Source organism: Sprattus sprattus, assembly GCF_963457725.1.
Source record: "Sprattus sprattus genome assembly, chromosome: 4".
Classification (NCBI taxonomy): domain Eukaryota; kingdom Metazoa; phylum Chordata; class Actinopteri; order Clupeiformes; family Clupeidae; genus Sprattus; species Sprattus sprattus.
Genome location: NC_137923.1, coordinates 43,188,504 through 43,204,879, shown reverse-complemented (window position 1 = coordinate 43,204,879; position 16,376 = coordinate 43,188,504). Strand labels below are relative to the sequence as shown.

At 40.4% G+C, this 16,376-nt stretch overlaps 3 protein-coding genes across 3 annotated transcripts; all 3 read left to right on the top strand.

The window, feature by feature from the left end:
• Nucleotides 1–1,526: 1,526 nt before the first annotated feature.
• On the top strand, nt 1,527–3,327 carry tnfaip8l2a (tumor necrosis factor, alpha-induced protein 8-like 2a; the record flags this gene model as incomplete). Its single annotated transcript, XM_080837424.1, has 2 exons — nt 1,527–1,844; nt 2,479–3,327. The coding sequence occupies 2 exons, from the start codon at nt 1,527–1,529 to the stop codon at nt 2,719–2,721; spliced, it is 561 nt and encodes a 186-aa protein (XP_080693550.1). The 3' UTR covers nt 2,722–3,327.
• Nucleotides 3,328–6,471: 3,144 nt separating this feature from the next.
• LOC308364325 (type-4 ice-structuring protein-like) lies at nt 6,472–7,316 on the top strand (the record flags this gene model as incomplete). The annotated part of the gene is made up of 3 exons (XM_080837425.1): nt 6,472–6,520; nt 6,796–6,925; nt 7,103–7,316. The coding sequence occupies 3 exons, from the start codon at nt 6,472–6,474 to the stop codon at nt 7,314–7,316; spliced, it is 393 nt and encodes a 130-aa protein (XP_080693551.1).
• A 1,034-nt stretch (nt 7,317–8,350) lies between these two features.
• Nucleotides 8,351–15,206, top strand: lix1l (limb and CNS expressed 1 like). Its single transcript, XM_080837422.1, has 6 exons — nt 8,351–8,873; nt 9,806–9,969; nt 10,309–10,449; nt 11,224–11,319; nt 12,161–12,238; nt 12,650–15,206. Exons 1-6 carry the CDS (start codon nt 8,504–8,506, stop codon nt 12,905–12,907), a joined length of 1,107 nt encoding a protein of 368 aa, XP_080693548.1. The 5' UTR covers nt 8,351–8,503; the 3' UTR covers nt 12,908–15,206.
• Nucleotides 15,207–16,376: the final 1,170 nt, after the last annotated feature.

Below are 16,376 nucleotides of genomic sequence, written 5' to 3'. Positions count from 1 at the left end.
TACATACATACATACATACATACATACGTACATACATACATACATACATACTACTGCATATGCCCTCAAAGCTGTGCAACATGGCAACATTTTTGCTATTGTGCAGCTGTTTTCACATTTCGGCTTTCTAGTCTAGATGCTTTGACACAGTTGCACACAGGAAGTGTAAAACTTCCTCATAAGGTACCACAAACAGTACAAGACAAAAACAGGTCAGTGCATCTTCATATGTATCTGATCTTTCAGCGTAGATCTCACCGGAAAGCAGGCAGAAATTGCTTCTGAATATTTAAGAATTTTCTGAGCTTTCTGTAACCATATGTTCATGTTACACCAGTTGCATGTTATATAGCTATGACAGCAACAGTTGCCTAAAGGTGTCCTGCTTCCTGTTCTCCAACTATCAGCTTTATCGTAAACATAGAAGATTGATACAGTGAGGCTATATATTTTGGCTATGTATCTTCTGACTAGCTGTACAATCATAATCAATATGTCAATATGTGATGTAAAAGATGTCTTTTGTTCTTTGATTCTAGCAAAGATTCTCTTCCACTTAACAACTGATTGCCACATCTACCAATAGATTAGGAAAAAAGTTCTGAACAGATTTTCATCTAGCTTTCTTCATCTAGCAGATCTTAACATCAAATATGCTTTCAGTGTCATGGCTTAGCCAGCGCAAAACTACAAAATGGTACTTTTCTGTGGTTTGAAAAATCAGTAAAAATGTGTGACTAAGTACGCCCTCTTGTGGGCATAGTGAGGTAGGTCCTTGTGAAGATGTAAATGTTGGCAGGTGATGCAGTTGACGGGTATGAAAGGACACTGTTAAAAGTGGACTCTGGATTTTTAATTTGGCAAGGACAGTAGTGGTGTAATCTGTGAAGATGAAACACTATCGGTTTTCTAACTGATTGGCAACCTACATTTTACTTTCAGTTTTAATGTTTTTGTTTTGGGAGTGCAAAAATGATTTAAGTTATTATTCTGATTTACAATTATATACAGCAGATTTATGTTTATCTAAATCAGACCTGGGCAAAGTGCAGCCCCAGGGCCATTTGCGGCCCCTTGCCAGTCCCTGACCGGCCCGCGGAGGTCAATGGTAAATTAGGAATCAAACGTTAAACGATCAAAATTTAACTATAATTACTATTCATTTTTGTATACTTATACTGTTGCATTGCAGGCTTGCTCTCATGTGTGTGTGTGCCATGTGTATTGGTCATCTGGACACACCTTTAATACTGCAAAAACATGCTCATTTTTCATGCTGAATCGAGTTCAGCTTATTGGTCCAGCCCTCCACAACAGTCCCACTATCTCATGTGGCCCCTTGGGGAAATTAATTGCCCACCCCTGATCTAAACTGACCAACTGAAATTTAATTAAAAGAATTCATATTCCAGGGCCTTTTTCAATGACAATGGCTGACCCATCTTACATAAAGACAAAAAAGAGCAACATTCCACCTCAGCAGGTTTTGCCTAACCTTTACTTTTCACTTTAGTTACAGATCCAAAATGGAGAGCTTCAGCTCAAAAAACATGGCTATGAAGGCCCAGAAAAAGATCCTCAGTCACATGGCCAGCAAGTCTGTGGTGCATATGTTTATTGACGACACGAGCAGCGAGATCCTGGACGAACTCTACCGGGTGTCGAAGGAGCACACAGGCAATCGCAATGAGGCCCAGAAAGTGGTCAAGAACCTAATCAAAGTGGCCGTGAAGGTGGGAGTGCTTTTCCGCCACAACCGGTTCAGCACCGACGAGCTATCGCTTGCCCAGGAGTTCAAGAAGAAGCTTCATCATGGAGTGATGACGACCATCAGCTTTCATGAAGTAAGCTAGTTTCACCCACACACACTTAAAATAGAATGGAGCTTAATCTGCATCACACCCATAACACAGTAAACTGTGAAATGGAGAGCAGGCTGCCATAGGGATTGCAGGCCAAATCATAATTTCACATTGGCCTTTTATTTGATGATGATCTCATTCCCACATATGTGATTTATGCAATATACCACGTAGGGCTAGTGCAGAATCAAGCTCATTGGCCTGACATGTTGAGAGTATGATTGACAGGTTAATAACAACAAACCACCAAATACACTGGGACAAGATAAAATAGTTTGCATTTGGTATGTCAATCATCTACAACTTCACTGAAGGGTGGATATAACAGCTGATTGTTTGTCCAGCCCTACTTAGCTTTTATCTTATCTAATCGTATCTGATACTATCTGCCACTAACACAACATAAGCCTATTACTCACTGAGCCTCTATGACATACCCTTAAGAAATAATACTGTGTCTGCTCTGTCAAACCACTGAATACAAATGGGTTAGAAAATACTTTTATTTTGCAGATCAACTTGTATAAAAATCAAGATGGTGTAATCAAGATCAGTATCGCCCCCCTCTTTTTCTCACACCTGATTAACCAACAAAATTTGTACCTTTCATTTTCAGGTAGAGTTCACCTTTGACAAGGCGATCATGATAGACAACTTGGTCATATGTCGGGACATATTACTGCAGTTGGTTGAGAAGCACCTAACACCGAAATCCCTTGACCGCATCCGCCACGTCTTCAACCACTATGCTGATCCCGATCTATTAACCAATCTCTACAACCCAGAGGGGCCGCTGTGGTCAAACCTGACGAAAATCTGTGTGGGCCTCAACAAACTGATCGAAGAGGGCAAGCTCTGAATAACAGGCTTTCTGTCCAGGGACATGACTAATCTGACAGTGACAGCAAAGATGAACAGGGAAGCAAGAGAGTTGGCACTTGAGTTCAAGAGATCACCACGTTGACAGCCCAGCTGAAACCACTTCTAGCATTTGGCCTGTATTGATTATCGAGAGGCAATCCCCACTCAGATCAGCGCAGTCGGTGTCGAGGAGGGTTAAGGCAGGGATCAAAGTCCGACCGAGGAGAGAAGGGTGTGCAGTGCAATAACCTAGACGTGTCCTGAAATGCTCGTCAAATCCATCTGACTAGGAGTGAATGCTGGACTCGCCCATTAAGAACTGAGGGTCACGGTGTACTGGAAGTGTTTTGGGGTAGTCGTCGGTGCCTACTGTAAAGGACATGTAAATTGTAGATTAGATTATCATCTGTAAAATGACAGATTCACACAGTGTAATAATGCCTTCATGTAAATGGGAGATGTACTCATATTTCCAATAGACAGTATTCACCCTAACCCTAACCCTAACCCATATCTACAGTGCTTTAACAGATCGATTGTAGTATTACATTGCCAATTTTGTTCTACCGTTTTCATTTATTTAAAGTTTAATTCATAAAGTTTAGTAAAGGTTGTTATGTTATATTTAGGCCAAAATAATGTATTGTTTAGCTGGACTGTCATGGCTCTCACACGCACTATACACTGGCTGCTTCCTGCAATGTGAATCTTTTCTGTAAATTGCTTTGGATGTAAGACTCATCTAAATCAAAACTTGTCAAAATGAATATGATGAATAGGTGAAAACTTTGAAAACATTGCCCTGCTTATCTGACTAATTCCACAATTTATGGCTGTTTGCCTACTTACACAAGGACAAGGCAGTGGGGATTTTAAAACCGCTACTGTAAAGGGGATAACTGGAATCATCTATGGGCTTCAGAGAAGGAAATACATACATGCAAGTGGACAAAATGCAAAAAAAGTTTTATGAAACCAACAAAACTTTAAATGAAACCATGTAAGTTTTACTTAAGGATATGTTTCTGTTTAGCTCTTGCGAAATATGTCCTTTCCGGTGTTGTGTCCTCATCAGGAAATTATATTTATCCAGCCCATTATTCAAGATTATTCAAGAGACTTTATTTACCATTTGCTGAGTTACAAAGGCATTGAATCTCTCAGTCACATAGAAATAATTACAACCCTCTCATGCATGAAGTATGGCACAAATTATACTGATATTTTAAAGATTGTTTTTATTACTCAAAATTGTGCCAAAATTATAAAAGTCTGTTTTTATTTCATCACTGTGGACACCATACAACAAAGGACCACATGGTAGGCTAGAGTATCCACAGCTGACAATAAGGTATACTGTGTCTTTTCAAGAGTATGTTGAATAAAAACACAATATGTCTGTGTATGTGAGTATGTAACCACATTCAAATAATCTTTATAAAGATAAAATATATAATAGTGGAATACACAAACAAGACTTAACATAGTTTGGGTCCACTGTTGCATGACATTCTTCTTTACCTGATTTCACCTCTTTGAATTGAAGTGTTTGACAGATATGCCTGATGCATCTTGTGCATGGCTAACACCGTCCGCCATCTTGGATAGAGATGTCAGCAATCTAAGAATTTCTGGAACATAAGATAGTAGCTACTGTAACAATATTGCTATAGATCTACTGACAATGCCCCTATGTAGTTTGGAAAGCTGAATCATGATAAACTAACACAAAATGGAGTTAAATTCACTGTCATCAAATGTTGACGGCATGCATGAAAGGGATAAAGACCATTTACCATTGTGTGAATAAATAAACACCCTTTTTATAATATACATTTACATTACATTTAGTCATTTAGCAGACGCTTTTGTCCAAAGCGACGTACAAGGGAGAAAACAGTCAAGCTATGAGCAATAGAGGCCTAGTGTAACAATAAATATTATTTTACATAAGAAATATTTTCATTTCAGCCCGAATGTCTCTCACAAGTAGTCTGATAGCCCCTGGGAAGAGACTGTTGTGAAAGGGCTTTCTGTAAGTTCTGGTGCTCTCTGGTCAGTGGTGACTTAGCTGGAAGCTGGACCTTGTCCACCTATACAGAGAGTGTCCAGGGTGATGCAGGTCTCTGAGAATGGCCCGCAGTTTGTTCCTGTAGTGGTGGGTGAACATGCCCATGGAGTGTCCATGGAGGGGAGCTATGTGTTCCCATGATCCTCTCTGTTGTTTTGGTGGTCCTCTAGAGGGCCTTCCTCTCCCTTAGTGTGGTGCTTCCAAAGCACACTGTGATACCTCTGGTGAGGACGCTCTCCGCCATCAATTAAGTTTGATTAGTGGCGCTGTATCTATCAACATAAATGAGTGTGCAGATCTAGTGATAACTGTCAAACCTGCTGCATCTTCTAAAGTGGGTAATTGACAAGTATGATGTCCAGGCAAATTTGCTACCTTTGACTGAGAGAACTCAATGACATTTATCTGTATGTGACTTATCTAAGACCTGATTTATGTTGATGATGGTGGCCAAAATCCATTTCCATTAAATGGGTGTGGATTGTGTGGAGGTATGGACTTTGGAATAACTGCCACTGATCATGAGAGAATGCAAGAACAACCTTAATGGCAGTTCATTTGAGTTTGGTCAAAAGAGATATCACTTGATTCAATGATTTTTATCTTGATACTCTATTCCAATGGGAGACAGGAAAGATCTTTTTTTTTTGTTACTGAAGCAACCCCATACAAGAGAGTATGCTTGGACACAGGATGTCAACAGATCTGTTACGCCACAGACACAAGGCAGCAGGCCAAATTACAAAGGTAATCAAACTGAAAGCAATCATTTTCAGGGTGGCGTATCTGAGAGGCTTCATGGGGGCAGCTTCAGAGGTGGCCAGTGTTTTTTCTTTGTTTAGTGATGAAGTCAAAAAAACAAGTGTAGTAAACTTCCACGTGGGTATGACTAAGAGTAGAAGAGCTGTTGCAACACTTGTAGGTGCGTGGGGGCGAATGTTTGAGAGCCCTGGTCGGAGGTCGTTTACCAACACAGAGTGTTATCCACACTGCCATGTTTGTGTTCCTCAACCACATAGCTCAAAAAACAAATTCCTGTCTTGTCAAGTTCAGATTTTTCCACTGATTCTTAATCAAATGGCAAGATAAACACAGCTATTTGTGATGTCAGCACTCCAACGCTAAGGGGGACTATTGGACTTTGAGAAAGTTGCCCTGGTGGCGAGCCTGTGACAAGGGTCAGCATATACCATCAACTGCTGAAGAGGAACGCTTTGTCCCCGTTATCAGCAATGTACTCCATTATCAGCCATCGTGGCCCTCCCCTCTGTCCCCTGGCACATAAATACTGAGAGCGCAGAGGCAGAGGTACCTTCAGGTCAAAACGATTCTGCTGTTAAGGTGAGTGCCTCAGCTGTTTCTCATGGGACTACTGCTCTTCTGCTACAGTGCAAATGGAACCACTGCTAAGATTGTGTTTAGGCTTACATACAGTTCTAACTTTATTCAACTCTTAAGAGTACAGTTTGCTATGTAATGTCATCAGTGTGGGTAGGGTGGTGGAGATTTGTAACGCACTGTCAGTGAGGAGGTTAAGTGGTAGTTTAGGCAAACAAAAATATTCAGGACAATTACTTAAATGTTTAGTGACCTAATTTCACTTTTAAGACCCGTGCCTTAAGAAAATAATTGTGTTTTTGCCAATTCAGGTGTCTTTATCTACCTTGATCTTCAGTCATGAAATTCGCTCTGGTTGCCGTCCTCGTCGTGCTGGCTCTGGCCCACGGTATGTTTGATAGTTTAAGGGTTTCACACAGATAGTGGATGCTATGTTAATAAAAAGCCTGAGGTTAGCCTGAGTAACTTCATCTATTAATTCATAAGGTTTTACATTTTAGCCTGAATACTAATCATATAGCAAAATCAGATATTGGGCTTTATTCTGAAGTTGATCATACCAGTCCAAAGAATTCCAACTTTCTTTCACAATCCATTTAAACATCGCTTTGGCCTTTAGTGTTTCACCCCAGACATTAATTCCCTCTTTCGTGGTTCTCATAGGAAATGAGGCTGCTGATGCCGATATTGAGAAGCTGACTCAGTTCTTCACGGATCTGTCCAGCAAGCTGACAAGCAGCACTCAGGAGTTGGTTGAGGCTCTCAAGACTCACGAGATCGCCGCTCAGGCCCAGTGAGTATCTTTCATTCGCCAAACTATAACTCCAAGAGACATTGTGCTGTACTCTTTACCCAGGTGGGCGTGCTAGCAAGGAGGCTAAAACGCATGGGTCCAAGCGTCTGTTGCTGGCATGTCTTTTAAGGTTACATAAGGTTACACAACTAAACTTGCCTTGCCTTGTCTTCTCAGGACCTACCTTCAGGACAGCAAGACCCATCTGGAGCCTCTCGCTGAGAAGATCCAGGCCCAGATTAAGCCCCTTGCAGCCAGCATGGAGGAGCAGCTCAAGCCCCTGGCTGAGTCCGTGCAGGCCCAGTTCAAGCCCATGGCTGACTCCCTCCAGGCCCAGATGGAAGATATCCTCAAGAAGCTGATGGAGCAGACCAAGGCCATCGGCCAGTAAAGGGTCTATCAGTCATGTTTCATGAGTCTGTCATTCAGAACACCATCTATTAAAGGGCTCTTGAAGTAATTATGCACTTTCCTTTGTGTTTTGTTGCTAAGAACCATTCAGGAGTAATGGGTAAGGAACTGTTTTGTTCATCAGATTGATCATTTATGTGATCATGGGTGATGATGCTATATTTCTAGTTTTCTGAGATCTCCAGTGGACTATCATAAGAGTGTAACCTGTGAATGTATGGCACATAGCTAAATCTTTTTTTTTTTTTTTACCAGATTCTGAGGTTAATAGCAGATTGAAATCTATAATAAGTAACTATTAAAGCAATGAAACATTCAACAAAAGTTGAAAACAACATAACAAAAAACTCCAAAAATCCACTGAGAACATTTTGAGATGTTTTCTGGTTTAAAGAAGACAGACGGACCAAGACAAACAGGAAAACAAAGCGTGTCGAGACCAAAGTGGGAAATCACGGGGCATCGTTGGAAGCAAGTGGGCTTTGGCGACACGGCTGAAACTCCTTAGCCGATTTATACAAAATATGACTTTAGACATAAATGCATAAAGGACTTTAGATAGCCTACTCGTGTTCATACACTTCATCCAAAAGCACACACGAGCTTGCGTTTAAGAAACTACTCACAATGAAGAATCAGGAAACGTTCATGATGTTTAAAATCATTCTGTGTTATCTTGAACGTGGCTTTGACAAGCATGTAGACGCCTGGTGAAGGGTGGCCCTCTGGATTATCTGTGGCTGGCCCTAATGGCGTCATACATAAACAGAATAAAAACACAGATGAAGCTATGCTAATTGCGTTGGATACAGTTGTTTCTGAATGTTTGTTTAAAGTCAAAGGATCAGCGTGTAATATAATTTAAGAGCGAAAAAAATGCAAGGCTACAATGCAGCCTATCAGTCAGTCTGTCCCCGTGACCAACATTTTTCTCCGCCCACTGAAGATTGGCAGCCAGGCAATGTAATCCTCACCAAAACGAACGGAATAGACAAGCGGATTGTGGCGCAGATTAGTCGTATCCTGTGTCTTAATAAAACTAGATTGAGGAAAAACAGCTTTGCTCTATTCTAACTATATAGCGAAGCTATTAAATAGCAGACGTGCGATTGCGAATGTCCGCGCTTTGTTTGGCTTCTTTTCCTTTTGCGTGTCATTGCTGAGACAATGGAATCTCTTCGGTCTCAGCGTCTACAGCCTGGAATAGGAATTGGACATGGATCTGGATTTGGAACTGGGATGGGATATGGAGCGGGGTCTACTGGTACACTTAGATCTTTGAGGCCCGGTGTAACTGTATCAACCACCTCTCCACAATCCGCCTCGGCTCCCCTATCTGTGTCCCCGGGACCGCCGCCACCTCCGCCGCCTCTACAGTTCCACAGCCTCGGGATGGGCGTCATGGGCTCTGCTACTCTGGGGGCTGCAGGAATGGCGAGTGCGGGGCTATGCAATCCAGCCAACCCGGCTGTGTTGCGGGAGGCTGTCGATGCCGTTGTCAGAAGTTTTGCAAAACACACGCAAGGATATGGGAGAGGTAATAGTGTGGTAGTTTGGTTGGCTATTATGTTCCTCTTTGCATTCCAGGGCCATCAGATCTTCTGCCTGCTGTTAGGAAAACAGAAACGAATCGTTTATTCATGAAGTAAATGTTTTCTTACCATCGCATCCTTAAAATATACATGGACATTCGGTGTATCTGTTACACTGAATACTGTTTTCATTCATATTGATACGGGGGAATAGCAGAATTCCTATGGAACGTGTTAGACAAGCATGAATCCTGTTCTGGGTCATTCGTCCAAAGCAGGCTTAAAGATGTTTACACAATATGTCTTCTTAGCCAATTTTCCAGCACTCATTGCGCTTTGCCAACATTTCGTAGCTCACATGAAAATGCCGTTACTTTGAACAGTTATGATGCGAATCGTACTGTTGACAGCTCAGGTCTTCACCTGAATGCTTCATAGCAAGTCGCAGGGGCAGTTTAGTTAACTTCTGTGATGTGTAGTAGTAGTGTGTGTTGCAACCCTCAATCCTCCTTTCAGGGGATTGCCAGATTCTTGCACGCTATTTTCAGAGAATGAGCACTTTGTTCATGTGTAGCCCACAAATGTATTTCTTAATTATTTCAAATGTTTTGTACTATTTGTAGTCCATGTGTTTCTCTACATGTCACCAAATACCCCACTGCAAATCATCTTAGAAAACTTTCTTTACTATGTCAATCACTTTGTAACTGTGTAGACTTTTGTGAGAGTAGGCCTATCTCAGTACATCAGGGCTGTTTAAAACCACACATTCCAACCAGTGACACTGAAAATCTGTAAACATTTAAACAGCTTTGAATTATATCACACTCCATATGGTCTGTGCATACCTAAACAATGGATAATTTGTATATTAGATCATGGATGTCATCATCCTAAATACAGTCACTCTTTGCCTCGAATGATGTCCTGTTACCAGTGAACGTGGTGGAAGCTCTGCAGGAGTTTTGGCAGATGAAGCAGTCCCGGGGGGCGGACCTCAGAAACGGGGCGCTGGTGGTCTACGAGATGGTCCCCTCCAACAACCCCCCCTATGTCTGCTACGTCAGCTTACCCGGGGGGAGCTGTTTTGGGAGTTTCCAGGTAAGCGTGGAAAAGAGGTCAAAGTTCAGATGCTAGCAGTTTTTGGAAAGACAAATTGTTTTGGCATGTGTCATGTGTAAGAGAACTTACACTGAACGTGCATAATGTTATGTAGCTTTGCATTGCTACACACAATTGTGTCAAATTTCACAATTATTCGCTTTCTCGAGTTGTAACCCATATATGACCCACATATGTTTTGTACTCTAGGGTTAGAGAAAAACATAATGTTGTTATGTCATAATATTGTTAAACGACAGCCTTTCTCTCTCTGCTATTCTCTTCATTGCTTGAGCCGGTTCATTCAGTGTGTCATCTCATTTGTTATTTTGTAAACAGTTTTGCCCAACAAAGGCTGAAGCCAGGCGCAGTGCAGCCAAGATTGCCTTGATGAACTCCGTCTTTAATGAGCACCCATCCCGCCGCATCACAGACGAGTTCATTGAGAAGAGCGTGTGTGAAGCCCTCGCCTCCTTCAATGTAAGCTTCTCAAAGATATCCTCTCATGTTGAAAATAAAACCTCCTTCAATGTCAGCTTCTCAAAGATATCCTCTCATGTTGAAAATAAAACCTCCTCCAATGTCAGCTTCTAAAAGATATCCTCTCATGTTGAAAATAAAACCTCCTTCAATGTCAGCTTCTAAAAGATATCCTCTCATGTTGAAAATAAAACCTCCTTCAATGTCAGCTTCTAAAAGATATCCTCTCATGTTGAAAATAAAACCTCCTTCATGTAAGCTTCTAAAAGATATCCTCTTGTGTTGAAAATAAACCCTCCTTCAATGTAAGCTTCTAAAAGATATCCTCTCGTGTAGAAAATCTACTTGACACAGGCCGTCTCATGTCAGATACAGTCATTTGAATGTGTTTATTTCATCTGTGTGTAACAACTAAAGTGTTGCTCTTAATGAGAAACTCATGCAGATAGCTGGATAGCTAATGTTTGTATTCCTTTCAACATAGCAAGTATTAGGTAATAATGCAGTAATGTCAAATATAACATGCATAGATGCATACAAAAATGCTTTGTATAGCAATGCAATGTTTAGACTACTCAGAAACAATGGCTGAGAGTTCCAGACAATTCTATGTAAACAACACATATTTTCAGGATATATTCTATGTATGCATGTGAACTTCTGAACTTTTTGAAAGCATGAATGAAGACTCGTCATAATAACATGTAAGAAGGTCTAATATTATGTCCAGAAGAGACCATAGATGAGGAGCTAATGATCTTCTGATCTTCACAGGGAAACAGAGAAGAGGCAGACAACCCCAACACAGGCATCGGAGCATTCCGCTTCATGCTGGAGTCCAACAAAGGAAAGTCCATGTTAGAGTTTCAGGTAAAAACCCTTTAGGGGAGCAAGGGGTCCCTCATTCACCATTCTGATGTGACATTTAGTACAGGAAAGAGTGCCGTCAAAGTGCCTGCTAAGATATCCAACATCTTGCCTGAAAAGTTCATTGCTTGAGCGTGATCTGTGTACTGTGACCTTATGTCTCTCCGGTCCATTTATGGCTTTGTGTTTATGCTGTATGTTTAATGGAATTAGTTAACTCAAACAATCTTACCATTTGTTTTGGCATGTTTCTACACTGCTGGCTTACCAAGTTCATGATCTATGTTAGCTACTGCTATGATATTAATATCATGACTACTGCAGCAATTGGTTTGCAGCAGATGGTTACATTTGACTTGGTCAGACTCTGTTATGTCATTTGTCAGGGTATACACAGCAGGTTTTCACCTCAAATGGTCACTGGAAGTGGGATATAGACACAACACAATTTGCATGCCTCCAAGTGTTTCTTTCATAGATTAAATGTTTGTAGAAGAAGAGTCCAGAGATTAAAACCAAGGAATTTCAATGTTACATTTTGTCAATGATACCTGCTGTACCTGTACAGTTACTAATTTTCATTATATAGATGATATCAGAACACCTTTGTTTTTATTTGTACCTACCTTTAAATTTAACTTCATTTGTATTCATTCATGACGAATAATGACAAAAATCATCCATAGATACCTTGACAGAAAGACATTCATTTTACTGCTGAACCCGTAGCAGCATTTGAAGCTAAACATTTTGATGATCTTCCTCTTAATTCAAAAAGGAATGCAGATGTTTCTGAGGTACATTGCTCTCCCACTTACGTATTTGTGTTGGATTGGTTGTGTAGGAATTAATGACAGTTTTCCAGCTGCTCCACTGGAATGGAAGTTTGAAGGCCATGAGGGAGAGGCAGTGTTCCCGTCAGGTAGAATGGAATTTTTGTGTCATTTTAAGTATCTCCTAACTAAGAATGAAGTATTTCAAGTATAGTTTTTAGTGTGACCCTTCAGTGCTACCAGATGTTGCTAGTGAATGGGGACTTCTTGAATAGTCATTTTACAGTATCAACAGAAAAAAATATCCATTCATATCTGTTCATATCTATGCTAGTGATCAGTTTATAAACCAGTTATTTAACCATGTGGAATTGATAAGACAAAATAGCTATACCCCCAATGTCTAAAGCATGTACCACCACTAGTTTGAGCTCATGGACGCTGCAGAGCACATAGGCATTATGATTTGTGTCAAGTTTAAGTGCACAGTGGCTTGATTAAATGCCTGTGTAAAACTTTGCAATAACCGGCCTCTAATGGGATGCCCTCCTCTCCATTAGGAGGTCCTGGCTCATTACTCCCACCGGGCACTGGACGACGACATGCGCACTCAGATGGCGGCCGACTGGGTGAACCGGGAGCAGGTGGTGGCGAGCACCATCAACCGGGAGCTGGCGGCGACCGATCGCGAGCTGGAGGACGCACGGCTGGCAGGACGTGAGCTGCGCTTCTACAAGGAAAAGAAGGACATCCTCATGCTGGCCGTGGGGCAGCTGGGCGCAGCCAACAACACCGCAACACTGCCTTGCGCTTGCTAGGGATTGGCTGGAGAGATGTGTGTGTCTGTGGGGGTGATCGACTTGGTGCTTCGGAAACCTGGATCCACTCTGATTGTAAGAGACAGTTTCTTGCATTCTTTTTTTTCACAAAAACAAATGCAAGCCAAAATATAGACCAATGTCTGTCAGTGTAACCATCAAAATGCCTATATCCATTTGCTGGTGTTTTAAGCAAAATAATGTTACTTGGAAGATGCCACAGTTGAAGTATATGTTATTTTCCTTCGGTGACACCCCAGTTGTGGTGTTTAGAGGTTAAAATATTAATTTGTTTATTTGGATGTTGACACTGATTGGGAAATCTGTGGATTGATCAAATTATCAAACGATACATTCTGCCACAATTATGCATATCATTGATCATGTCTGAAATTCAAATGTTACTGCTAATTATTCTTTGTATTAAGTTGCCGTAATCAGTCTATAATTGCCAACATACTATGAGCACATACTATGTGAACAATATGATTGAATCTAACCAAAATTACAGTGCATGCCAAAACAGGTCAATCATTAGCACTACTTCTGTGGAAAATTCTACAGTTACTACAACCCATAGCACTATTTCTGACTGCCAAACAATCAATTTCTCCGATACCGCAATTTCCCCACTATTAACCACACCGTATATTGTATTGACAGTATTTTATTTCATTTTATAAAACAAACACATGTATTTTTTAATGGTACGTCATCATATTGCTGACCATTTGGACTAGAGCAAGGTAAAAGGGATTTAAATTATGAGAACCATTTGGACTGAACTTTAATATCTCCCAGTTAAAATCAATCATCTCCAGACAGCACTCTTTATAGCCCTGTCTAAACCTTAGCTTACCAAACAAAGGCTGATGTGGTTTCAGACATGAAAGCCTCGTTAATGATTTCTCCATTATCAGCGTGAGTTTATGGGTAACAATGGCGAAATCCACATGCTGTGTCCTAGCATAAAATTAGTGTTTTCATGTGGACAAGCATTGTGGTTTAATCGATGTGTATTCCTTCAGAGAGTTTACAAAATCAATGTTTAAACCACGTTTAATAGTTGGGAAATTACGATATATGTCTGAAAGCCTCTTCATCTAAACTGTCTTTGATATTAAAAAGTGCAATCACAATTTTATTGAACAGCCTGCATCCTGCATCATAATCATGACCAACTTAAAAAGTATTGATCTGTTGAAAACAATTGTTCCATTCCCCCTCAAGCCATTTTGAGCTCTGGCTTTGGTGTGTGATCCTCAATTGTCAACATTTTTTATGAGGGTAGGGATGTAGCCATTTTGCTGAGTGGGTTGGGTAGTCTTGAGTGGATCTTTTGGACTTCCACTCCCCCACGACCCCCTCCGAGCCTGGGCTTACATTATTGATGTTCACTCAGAAGCCATTAGGAGAGCCAGTAACAAAGTTTTCATCTGAGCAGTTCTAGGAAGAAGGTGTTTCTCCAGTGTCTGGAGAAACAATGTGATATTATTTCTCACGCCATTCTTGAAGGAGCAGAACTCAAAGCACAACTCCGGTGTTCTACTTCTATCTCTCATGTTATTTGGCCCATGTGCTTATTCTTATACATGGTTAATAGTGTTGGTGTGAGGGGCCATTCTGCCTGGCTGGGAGTGTTTAGCAACAAGCCTGGCAGGTAGAGGAAGACAAGAAAGCCATATTAACACAAGTGCAATCAATTTTCCTTAGCTTGCTTTTCTCATGTCTTTAATGTTATATTGCCTCATGTATTGTAGGGACTGCAACTACAGTTCCCAAGCATAAAAACCCAAACACGTTCACACATACGCCTGTGGAGAGTGTTCAAAAGGGAACATACATTGAACCACAACAACGACACCATGGCCTTGATATACGGCTCAAATAGTCATCAGCTGTTACATGACATGAGCACCCATGTTGTTACCATTACATGTCATATATTGCAAGGGGAATGTATCAGATACATTCTCCAGTAATTGTCTGAGTTGTTTTCTGTTTTGTCTTATTATAACCCGTCCCCCCCTTATTTAATAGTTACCACAGAAAGTAAGTATATGTGGTGACATCTCACATGAATAATTACGATTTTTAAAAGAGGAGAAAGATTCATGACACACTGACTGTTACAGTAATGACACAACCCATGCCCCTGGTTTTTGTAACACAATTTTTAGACATGTTTGTTACTGTTTCTTTCAATCATACTTCCTTTGTCAAATGCCTATTATTTTAGAAATGCATGTTGAAATATCGTTTTGGAGCAGAAACAATGTATTCGAATTTTATACAGCCATTTTTTTATATTTTATATCACAAATTGTAAAGCATTTTAATTCAATGTAGATTTTTATACATAAAAGGCAACGAATAAAGTAGCCCAAATAAGTCATGACTTTGTCCCTTGTGGTTTGTTGACGTATTTATGTGTAGTAAAGAAATATTGAGACTCTCAGTCATCATCTGTTTTTGGAGCCACATCTAAAGCTGAATGATTGGAAGCAGCTCTCCCATCTGTCCTGCAGGGGTCAGTCTGACAGTAAAAATGTGCTAACTGTGTTCAGCCAAACACAATTACCATACCTGTTTGCTATTTGGTAGTTTTTGTTTCAGAGCATGTTCCTCTCTGTTCCCCTACAGGCTAGCTTGTCAAATAAGAATTCACACATCACAAGTACAATCATGTCTCTTTACTTTTTTAATATATCTAAAGAGTTTCCAATTTCCTGAAGACATAGCTGTTACATTCTGCATTTAAATCTACTTTATAAATAGTTTTTGCATTTTATTCATTCAAATTTGCAACATGAATAGTCCATCCTGCATCCTGTCAACGTTGTCCTGTCAATGTTTCAAATGTCAATGATTATCAGAATCGGGTTTTATGTGAGACACAACCCATTTGTCCTTATTTTAAAAACCCTTTACTAGACTAAGGTTGTATACTGATGATTGTGCATGTTCTATATTTATTTTTTTACCAGAGACAAATGTGAAATTCCTTTAGACATTTGGACTAAGGATTACAATAAATGATGTTCATAACCTTTGAGGCTGTTAGTCATGGTTTTTCCATGGATCTGACAGATTTGCTTTCCATGCTAGGCATAGGATAGTCAATCTTGCCAGCAGGGAAAAGGAGCTTACTGTAATATGTTGTATTATAAAGTTTCAGTACGCTCACAGATTATTGAACCATGTCCCTGCAGTGCCTTGTGGCCCTTGTTTATTTATGTGCATGTGTGTATATATTTTGCAATGTATTGTCCATGAGAGTTAGAGGTACAATATTAGAGACCCAGGAAAATATTGATTTCAGAAGGCAAAAGAAAATCCACTTTTGTCTGTCTCTAGTGACAAAATGAACACTGTCCCAAACCTGTGGTCCACTGTAATTTTAGGTTAGAAATAGCCACAAGTCTTATTTTTCCAACTTCATGTTCATTGTGGCTCAGACCACCGCTTT

Bases quoted from the DNA above. Each gene is read 5' to 3' on its own strand.
- lix1l (XM_080837422.1), top strand. From the start codon at position 8,504: ATGGAATCTCTTCGGTCTCAGCGTCTACAGCCTGGAATAGGAATTGGA. The intron at 9,970-10,308 runs GTAAGCGTGGAA...TTTTGTAAACAG, and splicing joins GCTGTTTTGGGAGTTTCCAG to TTTTGCCCAACAAAGGCTGA. The intron at 12,239-12,649 runs GTAGAATGGAAT...CCTCTCCATTAG, and splicing joins AGAGGCAGTGTTCCCGTCAG to GAGGTCCTGGCTCATTACTC.